Source organism: Pteropus medius, unplaced genomic scaffold, assembly GCF_902729225.1.
Source record: "Pteropus medius unplaced genomic scaffold, Ma_sr-lr_union100, whole genome shotgun sequence".
Lineage (NCBI taxonomy): Eukaryota > Metazoa > Chordata > Mammalia > Chiroptera > Pteropodidae > Pteropus > Pteropus medius.
Genome location: NW_024344371.1, coordinates 9,921,891 through 9,937,144, shown reverse-complemented (window position 1 = coordinate 9,937,144; position 15,254 = coordinate 9,921,891). Strand labels below are relative to the sequence as shown.

At 40.0% G+C, this 15,254-nt stretch overlaps 1 protein-coding gene across 14 annotated transcripts in view; it reads right to left on the bottom strand.

Moving 5' to 3' along the window:
- Positions 1-15,254, bottom strand: part of NPAS3 (neuronal PAS domain protein 3) — an 803,227-nt gene that overhangs the window by 14,395 nt on the left and 773,578 nt on the right. For all 14 annotated transcript variants that reach the window (XM_039870508.1, XM_039870506.1, XM_039870507.1 and 11 more), the window contains 2 exons: positions 11,084-11,277; positions 6,614-6,720 (listed from right to left, as the gene is read on the bottom strand). In XM_039870508.1, coding sequence (XP_039726442.1) covers positions 6,614-6,720; positions 11,084-11,277 — 301 coding nt within the window. The remainder of the gene's footprint in view (positions 1-6,613; positions 6,721-11,083; positions 11,278-15,254) is intronic.

Here is a 15,254-nt window from a genome sequence, read left to right as displayed (position 1 = left end):
GGCTTCCAGAACGCTGAACTCCAAGTCTTGAGAGATAAACCTTGATTGTTTAAACCAGTCATGGTAGTTCCATGACTGTGTGGTGTAGGTCTGGGCATTTGATTAAACTGGATAATGAGTCATTAGGGAGCATCACTCTACTGGAGGAACTATGGGAATATTTTCTTTCCAAAATGAAGCCGAAATGACCCTTTCCTGACTTTGGACGTTGCCCCATGAGGAACTGATGGCCGGTGGTGCTTTAGCTGTCTTTTGCTCATGCAGAGAAAGTTAAGACAATTACAGAGAAAGTGTCATTTTTACTTAGGTTTTCTGTTATTTGTAACTAGAAGCATTCTAGTTGCCATTGCCCCACTGAAAATTCTAGGAAGCCAGAGAGGATGTGGGAGTTCATAAAAAGCTTCGAATAACTTGATCCTTAGTTAACTCTATATTTATGGAAAAAAAAAAACACAAAACATTGTATACTAAAGACATACACAAACTGAATGCTGCTCATGCATGTAAAAAAAAGGTTTAATTTTTTTTTTTGAGATATCCAGGGTGTCATTAAATCAATGTTTTAAGGAAAGTATTTTTTAAATATATAGTTTATACAAGATTAAGAACAAGATGTTATTATAAGGAGTAAACGGAATTGATTTCAAGTTAATTGATTTAGGTCAAAATGGATGATTTAGAAGAATTTTTTTTTTCTGATTATGCTTTATAAGAACGATGTGTTATCTTTTTTCAAATATTTTATAAAATATTTTATTTTATAAAAAAAATAATAAGAGCTCCTAATTGAAACAGTAATAAGAAAAAAACCTCAAGAATTCGTTCTAAAATTGTATTAGGATATATCAGTCAAATTGAAGTTCTGGCTTCCTCTGAGCAGAGAGGAAAAATTGTGTGTAGTTGTATTTCGTGTCCTTTCATAAGCTCTTCTAAGCCTGGAATGCCCTTGACCACCCCCAACCCCCGCCACCTCCACTCTCTTGTCTCCTGCCATCTTGGCTTCTTGCCATGTTTTTTCAAGGTCCAGGGAAAATGTGCCTTCTCTGGAACTTCTCCATCCTTCCTTGGTTACCTCCACCTATGGGGTTTTTGTGTTTTGTTTATTTTAGTAGTCTTAATTTCATGCCACCTTTTTAAAAATTGGCTGTTTTCATGCTGTCTTTTCTAGTAGTATGAAAGCTCCTTGAAGGTAGAGACCATATCTTAGTTATTTTTGAAATCTTAAAGCAATGCCGCTTTGTATATAAGAAGTACTCACAAATATTAGATGAACTCAAACAAGAAATTGGAACAGGAATGTTCACACATGTAATCAAGTACATAGGAAAATATTAATCTGGGGAAAAAACTAAAGACCTCCTTTTGCTTACACATTGACTATTACTATTTATACTCTTAGCTTTACCCACTGATGTTCAAAACTTTACTTCTTTGTAAAGAAGTCAATTTCTTTAGCAAGCAATCGCGTACTCATTTCATTTGAACACTTACTGAATCCCCAGAGCCAATTCACTACTCATATTTTCTTACTACTATTAGTAAATTCATCCAAATGAAAAGAAAGTCCTTAAGATCTGTGGTCTATTTGAATTTACTTTTACTCCAGGTAAAATAATGCCTTCTCAATACTAACGTAGTCGGTACTTTTCAAGCTTTAACGTGAATTGAGTCAACTGGGGATCTTGTTTACTGCAGATTTGGCATCAGTAAGCCTGGGATTAGGCCTGGAATTCTGCATTTCTGTAATGCATTGGAGCAGAGGCACTCAGCTGGGGGTTAGGTCCTTGCTAGTCTCTGTTCTCTGTGCCTGCTTGTCCTTGGACTTGAGAAGGTGAAATCAGCATTTGCCTCACCTCAACCTCCCAAAAAAGACATAAAATAATACTAATTCACTCCTGCATAAAAACCTGGCTTTATTTTGACTCCGTGTGCCAGTCTTTTTAGTTAGTAGACAGGCACATGATGTGGGCTGACTTGGTTTTTGAAAAGAGTCAGACATGGTAGCTATTACATACATTTCCTTTCACGGGAATTTTCATATTCATATGGAAGAAGAGGAAAAACCTCATTTGCTTTGGGAAGGAAGTCCAGCCAATGATTAGGTTGCAGCTAAATCCCTAAAGACTCAGCCCTGAAAAAGCCTAAGATCAGAAAATAGAAGAGAATCCCTGTGCTATCTGCATTTAGCTCACCCATCAAAATTGATACCGTCCCTTCTCTCGTCACTTGCAGCTTCCTTTACTGAGTGCAATGGCTGCATACCCAAATCAACAATTAAATTCCCCCTTTGTTTGTGTGGCAGATGACAAATGCATGGAGGACATCTTGTGTTTCCTAGGCAGGCAGGGCACTTACTTTGATTGATGCTCCGTTGTGGAAAAAAATGAGCTGGGAAGGAATTACAATGGAGGGCCTGCAGACTGGAAGGGGATATACTAATTAGTCCTGCATTAAGCAGTCGGCTTGCATTGGCGATGAGACGCCTTCAGGAGGAAAGTGTAGGGGTTATTGATGCAAAACAGCATGGAATGCATTATGCCAGGTAGCTGTGTATTAGTTTTGTTGAAAGTATAGAATTTAGTAATGAAGAAAGAAACACTTAGGCTGCTGTGTTTTTTAAAAACACCCTCCAGATTAATTGGGCGGACTCTGCTTTTTAACTCTACATGATCTTATAGACAAGCTGGAAGTCCTTCTCTTTTTCTAGGAGAACTCTTCCAGACTTTCCTCATCCTGCATGGTTCTAGGAAGGGAAAACAGCCACCACCTCTATACTCTCTGGCTTCTTTAAGGTCCCTCAGCAGCAGAGCCTTGAGCCTTGCTGGTGGAGCACTACGTTATAAAGGGAAAGGAAATTTTCCCTCTGGCCACTCTTTCCAGGTTTTGGAGAGTTGGTGCTGATTTGACCAGGAGAGAACCCTAGGGGTATATCAGGATAAATTCAGCATCTTCTGTGGACACAAGGCTGGATTAAAAGGGGCTAAAGAGAAATGCAGAGAATGTTTCTCTGGTTTAGCATTTGCAGTTTGCCCTTCTATTTTTGGGGCTATAAGCAGAGGTAGAGTAGTAGGTAGTTGCTGTGTGCCATTCATGCCTGAGAGTATCACAGATGCTCTAGGTGACTGGAGTGTGTGACTCTAGGGATACATGGCTGGTCATTTCGAGGTCAGTACCTCCTGAGCAATGGAAAGTGATAGGCAAAGATGCTCAAATATTTACTAATACAAATGGTTTAAAATTCAAACCTTGACATGTTGATTTGGTCAATTTGGCCTGACGAATCAATGAAATTGGGGTCAATGACTCCAGTGAGGTGACTAAAAGGGAAAAAAATCACTGAGGTTTTTGCTCAGAGTTTGAAAAAAGAAGATTTAAAACTCCCTTGGTTTTAGAATACCGGTATAATTTCACTAACCTACCATGTTAATATGGATAATGTGATTCTTAGTGATTCTTTACGCTGAAACCCAGTGAACTATCAGGTGTCAGGTGTCCTGTGCTAACTTAATGGGAGAGTAGGTGGTCCAAAGTTTTCGGTTCACTTGGTCAAAGCTGTCAATGCTGGTGCAGCTGAGATTTCCTTTTACTTTTCTTATTCTAGAAGCGAGTTAGTCTAAGGATTTGCAGATGCCTATGCTAGGAAAAAAGATATAAATGATAAAGATAGCATTTTGAGTTTTCAAAGACTCGTTTTGAGTCCTGTTAAGTTTTAAACTAGAGCACAAGACAGATACCAAAGTATCAGAAACATTATCAGATGACGAAAAACTGTCTTTCATGGACAGAACCAGGAATTGTGCCAATAGCTCTAGGAAGAAAAGCTAAATAGTTAATGTGGTTTATTTTTTAACCATCCCTTTGTTTTAGAATTCTATCTTATTCTTGAGCTGATTCTATGTCACCATGACCTTCTCCTGCCAAGAAGGCACAGTCGAGGCATCCTTCAGTAATAGCCTAGGGCTTTGGACAAGCAAGATGCTGTGCTGGCTTTTTGCCTTTTCTTCCAATGTTTACACAACCAAGACTTATTACATGCTTTGTCATTTTGTTACTGGGCTGGCTTTGGTTGGAGAATTAGGTAAACATGGGACATTCCATCACACAATTTTAGTCTCGATCTTACTTTATAATGATGCTAATGTTTATTGTGCAAAGCGAGGTGCATTTGTATATTTTAGCATTTTATTCCAGTTACAGAATGCAAAAACCGACATTGACATCAGTTTGATATATGTGTGTGTGTGTGTGTGTGTGTGTGTGTGTGTGTGATTGAAGATATTAAGCACTACAAGAACGTTGAAATTTCAATCTGATTAGGATCAAAATTCTTCAGGATCAAAACACTCCTTTTCCTCCCCCTACAGTTTTACTAATTGTGTGCTACTTGACATTGTGGAGTTATTCCGCAGCGTGATAGCTAAATATGTGAAGTGTATTTTGCTGTGCAGAATTATCAGCTCATTCTATTTGTTTTTCATGTGTTTAAGGTTATTAAAAGAACTTAAAATTAGAAGTCATGTGTATGAGTCGAAAGAGTGAACTCAATCATTGTTAGTAGGCTAAATCATAAAGCAATAGCCAGTATGTCAATATTAAGTAATAAAAAAAATCACAGAATTTGAAAGCATACCTTCTCTGTTTATTAGTTGGCACAATACCAGGAAAATTAGGAGACTAGCACAATAGTGAATGGTGGAGTTGTTTATTTTCAGCACTCTCAAATTATTCTGGTTACTAAAAATGAGATAAAAGTAGATTGGAAAGAATGGCATCAAAAATATTTTGTTGGAGACCTTTGCTTTATGGGAAGAAATGAACTGCCCTGGCTCACTATTCCCGAGGAATTGTATTTCTTCAAGCTGTAAATCAAATCCCAGAGAGATGGCATGATCTATTCCAAATAATAACCTGAGATGACAAAATTCTCTTTTGTCAGCATCAGGTTTCTGAATTTAGACCTCAATTAAGATTCCCAAAAGAAAAAGCACTCCTCTCTCCCCACACACATGGTCTATGACGGTGTCCTACATGCAATGTATTTGTTTTTAAAGTCTGGATCTCGGGCATATATTGGTCCAAAAATATATTCTTTGCTTACTCTAAACTTCTGATTTTTTCCATTTTCTCTAAATTCCCAGCTACAAAGAACCTGATATTTCTTTTCAGGAAGCAGCATCATCTTTTCCCCCAATTAATTGAAGAGCCATCTGCTTCTGTGATACACAACACCCATTCACTCACAGCAACAAGTGTGTCCCCTAAGTCCCTCATGTGCAATACCAAGGCACACAGACTGTGCCAGGAGTAGAATCTGCTAGAAAGCAGCCTTGTGGGCAGGCTTTTTCCAAAGGCGTGATATATACCAAATCTGACACTGAACTTGGCCCTATGTCATTGTTGCTAACACAGAGTTAAAAATACAGTGTGAGATGCTCCCACTTTGAGACTTGGGCTAGCTTACTGTCTCTCCATTATGCTTTTGGAGATCTGAGTTTGAAATGAGCAAATGACCGCGCCCTAGAAGGACCTAGAACAGCTCTCCTCAACCACAGCGAGAAAGGGGAAGCGAGGAAACACAAAGGCCACATGGGCTGGTTTTATTGCATAACAGCATCAACTTCAAGCTGTATTGTCTCATTTGTGGCATCTTGCTTATATTTAAAACCAGAGTTCAGAACTGGGTTTAGAACCTTCTAGGAACATAGCTGGTAGGGCTCTCATCTTTTAGGAAGAGCCTAATGAATGGTCATAAAAAGTCCTCTCTGGCTGGAGGAAAGCAGCCTGTTCCTAAGAGGCCCACCAGATCAGTGCCTCTCACTACGTGGACTGTCATACCCTTTGCAAGCACAGCGTAAACAGCCCAGCTGAGTCTGATGAGGGAAAACTGCATGAGGATGCTGGTGTGCCAGTTACCTCTTGTACCTAGCCAGACACTGCTGATTGATCCTGCTTTGCCAAAATGCCACAAAAGGTGCCTTGGAGGTCAGCCTGCAGTTTAGAAGCTGGGAACCAGACTCGAAGAGCTGAGATTTGTTTATCTCTCTCCAGAAAAGGGAGATGGGGGTACCTGCTCCTCTGAGTAACTCTCTTTTTGGAAATACAGTGGGAAGACACTGCTTTTGAGAAGTGCTTTGTCTATATCATGTGCTCTGCCTCTGCTCTCGGGCTTCTCCTCCCCCACCCCAGTTTTGAAGCTAGTTGAGTAGAAATTTTTATAAGCTCTGGTCCATTTGGGCCTGTCCTCTCCCATGTATATTTTGAAACTGAGACCACAAATTTCCGAGTGGAAATTGATCTCTAGAAAATGAAAGAGTCAAGAAAGCACTTAAGACAAAGTTTTTCCCATCACTTCATGGGGGAGAGTGCACAAGAGACCATGAAATCTCAGGTGAGTGCCTAAAGATCCAGCAATTTCTCTGGGCCTGAGGTCCAACTTTCAATCTAATTCCAACACAAGTTGAAGTGATTTATGTCTCACTTTTTCTCACTGCCTGCTGACAGTCACCTCAAATGTACACAGGAGACATGAAAGGAGAACTCGGCACGGAAACCAAACAAACATCAGAAAGAGAAGAAACCAGCCAGGCTGTGTCCACACACGGGAGGTACTTACAGTCCAAGTGACTGTGCCTGATGCCCTCGACGTCCTCGGCGTGGATGAAGTGGTAGCATCTCTTCCCCACAATGTCTACAGGGGTCAGATCCATATAATCACTGATCCTACAACGAGAAGGACACAGAATGGAATTCAGAAGAGGGGAAAATATAGAAACTGTCAAATGACTTAGAAACATATCTCCTGGCAGTTTTCATTATACCAGGGTATCTGGGAGGACTTGGCATTTTAAGGAATAACCTTTTATACATAAGATGATTTTTTTGAATGTATAAAAGACTTTTTCAAAAGTAGGAAATGTGCTAGATCAAGCAATCGTGTTTAAATAGTTTATTCTTTCCTTTCTTTTTTTGGGGTATCAGAATATATATTTAGACAACACAATTCCACGAAGTTATTGAGAATCAGCAACAATGCAAGATCCTCATTAGAGGCCAAGATAATTCAAGGTTACATAATAAAATAAAAACATGTTATGTTTATATCAAATGATTAGAGACACCTTACATTTAAACAGATTGGTCTTCTTCTGGGTATTACCATGAAAAAAGGGCTTCAACTGCTTCTTGGCACAGAGTCCAAATTGGCATTTCAAGGGATATAATTTAAATGCTGAGACATACACATGCCTGGGGGTATTATCTTTTCTAGTCTTAGTCATTTGGGAGCTCAGCTTTCACTCCTGGCCCTTTTAACTGGTACTTTGTGGTAGATTCCACACAGAAACTTTTAAACCATTTCAGCAGCTCTTCCAGGCTTGTGCTCGACATTACAGGTGCATAAGCCTCTGTCATTGATTGTCCAGACGTCAATGTCCTCGGGCAGGAGCACAAGAAAATAAAACAAAAATTGGAAAACACATTGGGAGAATCTGCCTGGTTTACACAAACATATCAAAATGCTTATTATCCTCCCTATCCAAGTGAAGATTCATTTTGGTCAGTCCACAATAAAATCATCTTTTGTTTAACTTATTCTCTTTAATGTCCCTGTGCTTTTTATGGTTTGACTTATGATATATTCAACTATGAAGTGACTCTTTAGAAATGACACGGTTAAGCAACCCAGGAAATCGCTGCTGAGGAGTTAAGCCTGACTCCCAGGGCAGGGAAATAAGAAACAAAACAAAAGCAGAATAATGTGGAGGACAATTAAAATATATTTAACCCAGTGAGCGAATTTCTCAGTGTCTAGCAATAGAAATCATATTTTTGGCCAAACCAGAATTCTTGGTAAGATAAGACTGAATGAGGCAACAAAAAGGAGTGTTTTCTCAGGATTCCGTGATTTTCTGATGCAAAACAGATGAGCTGGTGTTTTCCTGAAACCAGTAGCTGCTTTTCCAGCACAGTTTACACCCCAGGTCTGCAAATGAGGGAACAAGGATGTCATTAAAAGGCGCTCATTGGTGTTTCTGAAATTTGCCAGCTCCTCTGAAAAGCCACATTAGATGTCAGCCCTGCCCGAGGCCGTCCTAGTGACCGCTGGGGACCGCTGGGGAAAAGAATGGTCTTTAGAATGAAGAATCGGTTTCAGTTTCTAGTTAGTAATTCTCTAATTAAACAATAAACCCCCGGAGGAAAAAGCCATTTCATTCCTGAGGGAAGATATTTCTTTAGTTTATTCTTTATTTGAATAAAATCCTCCAAATGATTGAAGCACTTCTATGTACCAGCGCCTGTTACCGTGGTAAATGTGACCAGCTCAGTGTTCAAAGACCTCTTATTATCTGTGTTGGAAGCCCCAGACCAGGCTGATGACTTCTATTGGAATCAGAATCCTGACGGCATCTTGTACTCTGAACTTCCGTTTTCTTATCTGTAAAACAGCCTAAGATGTCATTGAGGGGATTAATGAATGAAATGAATGTAGCAAAGTGCCTGGCACATGGTATGCTTTTCCCTTAGATCAAATATGTGATTACCTTTCACACAGGTCTTTTTAATAATTACTATCATCTTCAGTTGGGAAATAATGCTGTATTGTCTTAGCTAATAAGGGGTTGTGGAAAACATTTTTTTTTTTTTTAAATAGGGAGGGAAAAAAAGCTTAAAGTGGGTCACAGAAAATGATCTCAATTACTAGAGTGGCACCATAAGCCACTCAGGTCCATGGAGCGCGTCAAAAGAATCTGTGATCACAGGAATGAAAATTAAGTGATGGTTTTGGGATAGGACAGTCACTGGGTAATCGTTAGGTAAATTAGATGAGCTTCCATTTTTTTTTTTTTTCCCGAAGGGATTGGTGGTAGTAAATCTAAATCAAAGGAGCAGACGTATGTTTTCAAAGAAGCAATACCATAGTTTATCTTTTGACTTTCTACCTGCCTTCTTGAGTCTCTGGCATTCTACATTTTAAATCAGAGAATAAACAGCTTTGTGGGCTGTAATTATGTTTTTCGTTGGTACATATCTATGAAAGGTCATCCATAGTTGTTATTCGTTACCATTTATCCTGACTTCTGAGGAAAAATTTGAGACAAGTAATGCAGGGAGACACCACAGGATGCAACTAAGTACATGGTTTATGAATCTGGTGGATTCGGGTTTAGATCTTGGCCTCCCTTAAGTCACTTTCTCTCTAAGCCGAAACTGCCTGAGGGTGATTGAGTCAATGGCAAGACCTACCTCACAGAATAGTCTAGAAGTTTAAACGAGATATGGTGCATATAATAAGCTTCACACATTGCCAAGTATGTATTAAGTGTTCAATAAACGTTAGCTCTCTTTATTATCATTTGCCAACTCTAGCTCATCATTCTCGCTAACTGGCTTTCTCAATATTCTGTGGCCACTGCAGAACACCTTAGATACTGCCAAGGATATAGTCACAATGATAAAAAAAAATGTTAATAAATGCCACCAAAACTTGAAAAATAGATTTAGAGTTACTTATTAAATAATAGTGACAGGTTCATGATATCTTCTACCCCACTGAATGTTACTAGTTCAGGTGGGTATCTTCTCCCACTGGTGAATTCTTCCCTCTGAATCAAATCCTGACTGGAAATGGTAGGCATTTCTAACTCCACCTCCACACCTTTATTGCTTCCCAATGGACCGAACACAGGCTAGGCTCTGGAAGGGTCAATTGCTCAAGCCACCTGACCAGTCTGCTTTTTCGTTTTTCATTTCAAGGCACTCATGGGGCTCAGTAACATATACTACATTCATGCCTGACAACAGTCTGTGCCACAAAAGCATCATCTCAAATCCTCAGCAATTCTCCCTGTGGCACCAGGGGATGGACGGTACCGCTAAAGCTTCCTTCTACAGCTGGCACATGAGCAGCTCCTTTTTACCCCTCTCCCTGTATCCCATGATCCTCTCCTCTTTAAATTAGTCTGATGATGGGCTGGTGACTTCTAGGTGAGAGGTCCGAAAGGGCATTGTCCCATTTCCTTGTCCCTTGCTTTGTGCTTAATAGAAAAAGTGAACTTTTAACCAAAGGCGAAAAAGTCCTTTTATAAAAGCTCGGTGCTAAGGAAGGACTGCCAAGTCATTTATACAATGAGTCATCTTTTTCTTTTTTTTAATTTATAAAAGTGAGAATTACAAAGTTTTATTTAATGTATGTGCAGAAAGCCCCAGACTAGTCAGATGACCTGTGTCAGGATCAGAATCCTGATGTAATTTTCTTTTTTATCCTTTTTCCCTTTGGGAGATCTCAGATTCTCATTGGTTCTCTATATGTGTGGTGGACTAAATGTGTCCCGCCAGAATTCATATATTAAAGCCCTTACCCCGATTGCGATGACATTAGGATGGCGGGCCTTCAGGAATAATTAGTTTTAGATGAGGTCACAGGGATAGAGCTCCATGATGGGATCTGTATCCTTACAACAAGAAAAAGAGGCCACGGCTCTCTCTCTCCCCATGTGAGGACAGGGAAGAAGGCAGCAGTCTGTAAGCCAGGAAGAAAGCTCTCACCAGGAACCTAATCAGCCTGCACCTTGGCCTTGGGCTCCCCAGTCTCCAGAACTCTGAGAAATACATGTCTGTTGGGTAGGCCCCCCAGGTTGTGGTAATTTGTTACAGCAACCCTAGCTGACCAAGACAACATGCTTAATGCCTGTCTGAACTCTGACCACTACGAGGCTGGGCTCTTGCAGTACTCAGGAAGAGGGTCTGGCTGAGGCATCAGGAAGTAACTTTTACTGCATCACTTTGCCAGTAACGTCTCAGCCCTGCTCTCTCCTTGGGTTTTGGCCAAAATGGGCCCTAATTATAGCTCATGGATGCCTGGATATCCCAATTCATTCCCCTGTTGTCCCTAATGTAAATCAGGGAAGCAATGCAAATTCAAAATAAAAAGTGTGTTTGGTGTCAGTCCAAGCAGCCATTAAAAATAAGATCAGGATTTATAATGAGCCTCATTGGGAGAGTAAAATCCTTCAGCCTGCTGAAAACACCAACCCTCACCAATGTTTAACATACAGCAGGGCAAATGGAAACAAAAACCAAGTACCTATTTTCACAGTAAATGATATTGAGGTCCATATTTACTCGAGTGACGAACATATGGCAGTCGATTCTGACTTCATTGATTGTAGGGGGAGGCAAAGCATGTGCCACAACCACGAGACCCATGATTTGGCTGGGGACGGTCCTCCCATGGGACAGCGACACCCTCAGTCGTAGACGGCCTGTTATGTGAATCACCTGTAATAGAGCAGTAAGTATAGGACACAGTCAAATTTACCTTTGGGATGTAACAGAGTTTTACATCTGGCACAATCAAAATTTGCTTGTATCTTCTGTAATCATAATGGCTGTCAAAGTGCCCTCAGTGTCCTCAAGGCAAGCGACAAAAGAGTAATGTTATACTCTGAGCATCTCTCAAGGTAACATCATTACTATGCTCTGCTATTGCTATTTTTCAGGACTTTTTTTTTTTTTTTTTCACATTTAGAGGAAGTTCATAACTGGATAAAATGACCAGAAAAGTGAGCACTGAGCTGTGAAAGGAAACATTTACATTATCAGCCCTTGTTAATAGATGATGTCTGTCTCTCCCCAAATCTGTACTGAGTGGGATTACATGGCCCTCTTCTTTCAGAAGTGGGGCTCAGAGCTTTCCTTCATTGGGGGGTTGATATTGCACAAGGCCAAAGACTCCACTGAGTAAAAGGCTCAGGCGCAATGACATGATTGGCCCTTTGGAGCATAGAAATTCCGAGTTAGGCAGCACTGAGTTACCAGGAGTACTAAGATTTATTGCAGTGGCCATGGGGTTGAAGGTAAGAGGAGTATGCCCTTCATTGATTCCTTGACCTTCTACTAAAATAGGGTCAGGAAGACTTAGACCATCTCGGTGGCTCACTGCGCAGAAACAGGAGGGATAATATTGGGTTGTAATTTTCAGTTTCTTAGCCAAAGTATACAATAGATAATCCAGCCCGTCACCCGCCCCCCACAACCAAACAAAATCGGTTCATCATCCTCCCATATTTTAAACGGTATTATTTTACAAAGGTGTCTTTTGCTTCTAAGCTGCATATGGAAGAAGAGCCATTGTGTCAAATTCCTTAATTTGATATTTGGGGGAAACGAAATCGTGAAAAGGTGGAAAGTGGGAAGGATTTGTGTGGCTGTGCTTCAGGATGTGTGTGTGTGTGTGTGTGTGTGTGTGTGTGTGTGTGTGTGTGTAAGTATGTACGTGTATGTGTACTCTAGCTGTGTTCCAGGACCCTGCTATGGTGTGTGGGACCCTCCAAACCAGGTTGTAGAGGTAATTGCTGTGATTCAAGGGACCCCAGAGCTTAGTTTAGTAGCTAACTGAGTTTTCGCATTTGGTTTGCTTTTCCGAAAGCATCCCTGAGGACCAAACCATCGTTCGAGAGTCTCCTTTTCCCTCTTTGCCATGAGGAGCTAAAGTGGGAAGCGGGTCTCTGGCCTCCCAGGAGCAATAAGATCTAGCGTCTGCTCTCCTTCCTAGGGGCTTGACTGGTAATTCCTTTTTCATTTTGTTTATGTTTCCCTTAAGTTATTCAGTTTTCCCTCATTGCTGTCAGTCAGGAAGCAGGATCAAAGCGTATGGGCTGTCCTTCAGATTCCTGGCTGTTTTAAATCACACCTCTCCCCTGTCCTCCTTCACATTTGCACCCAGAGCTGCCGATCTGAACATGCCAAGGAGGAGGATTATTTAGGTTATTTCAGAAGTGGTTTTTCGGCCACCCACATTTGAAGTTAACTAAATTCATACTTAATGCACCTGTGCTTGAAGCTTTGGTCAGATGAGCTGCTTTATGAATATTTGAAAATGTTCCTAGAGGCAAGGATGCTAAAACACCATCACAGATAGTTTTGCAAGACTTCATTAACTAATAAAGAAATAGCTAAAAGAAATGGGATTAACTTCACAGGAGGGGTGTTAACAGTCTCTGGTCCTCCCAGCTAGGCTTACATAGATGCTCATTTATCATTATCTGTCTCGTTTTATCAGGAACATTCAGCTTCTTGGAAAAACACAGATCTGTAAATGCTCAGGAAAATACACAGCCAGAAATGATATGCTAAATAAATGCCCTCTTGGTATTCTATTCTAAAGCAATTTATCGGTATCTGGGATAGAAAACATTTTGGGGAGGCAGACAGGCTACTGAGGTGAGCTGTCTGCATGTCAGATACACTGGTCTCTGATCTCCAACTTGGCCTGTGTCCATTGAGGTGTTGCTGGGGGCCATAGTTGGGTCCAACAGAGGTCTAGGTTTGCTATTTTCTGATTTTGTTACCACAGATGAGTCATTCAGTCTCTCTGCATCTCAATTTCTTTTTCTGTGAAATGGGGATTATAATTATTCTGCAGTTATGTTATGAAAACCAAAGAAGATAATGGAGGTGAACACTTTCTAAATTGTAAAGAAGTCTGCGGATTTCATTATGACTCTATTTGCCTTTAAATAATATATCGGTTGAATAACAAGGAAAAGGAGCTCTTATCAATTTAATCTTGGCTGAAAGCCTAATAAATTATGAAATTTTATGATCCTTTAAATATTTGGAAGAAAATTTGGGAGGGTCTGTTTTAGGTTTTTCTCTCTTTCATTTTTCAGGTGAGGGAAGAGGCTCTGGAAAGTTCATTCCCTGTCCAGAGTAACCTGGCTGGGAAATGGCAGAAGAGAGCCTAGAAGCCAGGATTCCAGGTCTTGTTGGAGTGTCATCTCAAATTTGTTATCCCTGTATGCATTATATGTGCATATTCATATTGAATGAAACATTATGCTAATTTACCGCCTTAAGTAAGCTGTACATAAACCTTTAAAAAGACTTCACTTATACCCAGAAGCTGAGGTTTTTTGAAAAGTCTGAGAAATAGTACAAAGAAGAAGAAGAAGAAAAAAAACTAAGAAAATTACCAATGCAGTAACTGCACGGTTGTCAAGAAATGTCAAAGAACAATTGGAGGGTGTGTTTGTCTGTATATCTAGGGGTGAGGGAGGGTAGGACCGATGAGAAAAAAAGGATATCTTTTAGGTCCCATAATTAATTTTTGGTTGTAAATTGACATATTTTCCCAAATCCATTTCATAATGCCAACATTTCTTTCCCCATGTGACAGGTTATGTTCAAATTTTAGAAACGTGTCTGATAGCATGTAACCAAACACATAGGTAGTTGTTTAACTTTGTAGTTGCTTTTAAGGCCTGAGATATAGAGGAAAGAGTATTGTCAGAGGATCTGGGTTCAACTCCTGACTCTGTCATCGCATAGTCATCCAACTATGATGCTCAGAGGATTGAAATAACTTGCTTAGTCTCCAGGTTAGTTATTAGAGATTAAAAACCTAATACAAAGAGAATAAGTACTCTGTAAAGGTGTTCCTTGTTTTTTTGATAAGGTCATCAAAGAACATTTTATTTTTTATTTTTATTTTTATTTTTTTTTAGTTTCTAAAATATATTACGTGAAAGGGACCTTGCTAGATGCTGGGGAGCAGGCCAAGGTGACTCAAATATAAACCCGTCTTTAGAGTTTATGTACTATATAGTGGGAGTAGACATATATAACTACCTGTAATATAGTCGTACTGAGAGATGACACAGTGTCTGATAGAGAAAGTTGTTCTCCATCTCGGTTATGTGACAGAATCACTCGTGAAGCTTTGTTAACACATAGATTCTCAGGCTCTATCCCCCAGAGATTCTAATTTAGTTGACTGAGCTGGAGTCCAGCATTTGTTAGTTTTTTTAAAGCTCCAAATATGATACTTACTACTAGAGAATATCTGGCTAATGAGTTTAGAGTTATACCAGTGTTTCTCAACCTTGCTATAGGTTAGAATCACCTGGAGAGTCTTTAAAAGTCCCCATTCCAAAGTGTACCCAAGACCAATTCAATAGAGATCTCTGGGGTAGAGGCCCTTCCAGGTCTTACAGGGCTGCCGAGAGAATTAAATAAAAATGTACATAAGTGCCTAGGCATATGCTCAATTAGTACTATTTTTATTAAGTAACAGGTATGTACCATAGGAAAGGTATAGAATACAATCTGGGAATTCAGGGTAGGTAGAAAATACTTTTAATTGAATGGATCCAGAAGGCTATGTGAAACTGGCACTTGAGTAAGTTGTTGATACACGACATGATCATAGGATGGTGAAAGGGGTTTCAGACATAGAGAATAGCTAGAACAACAGA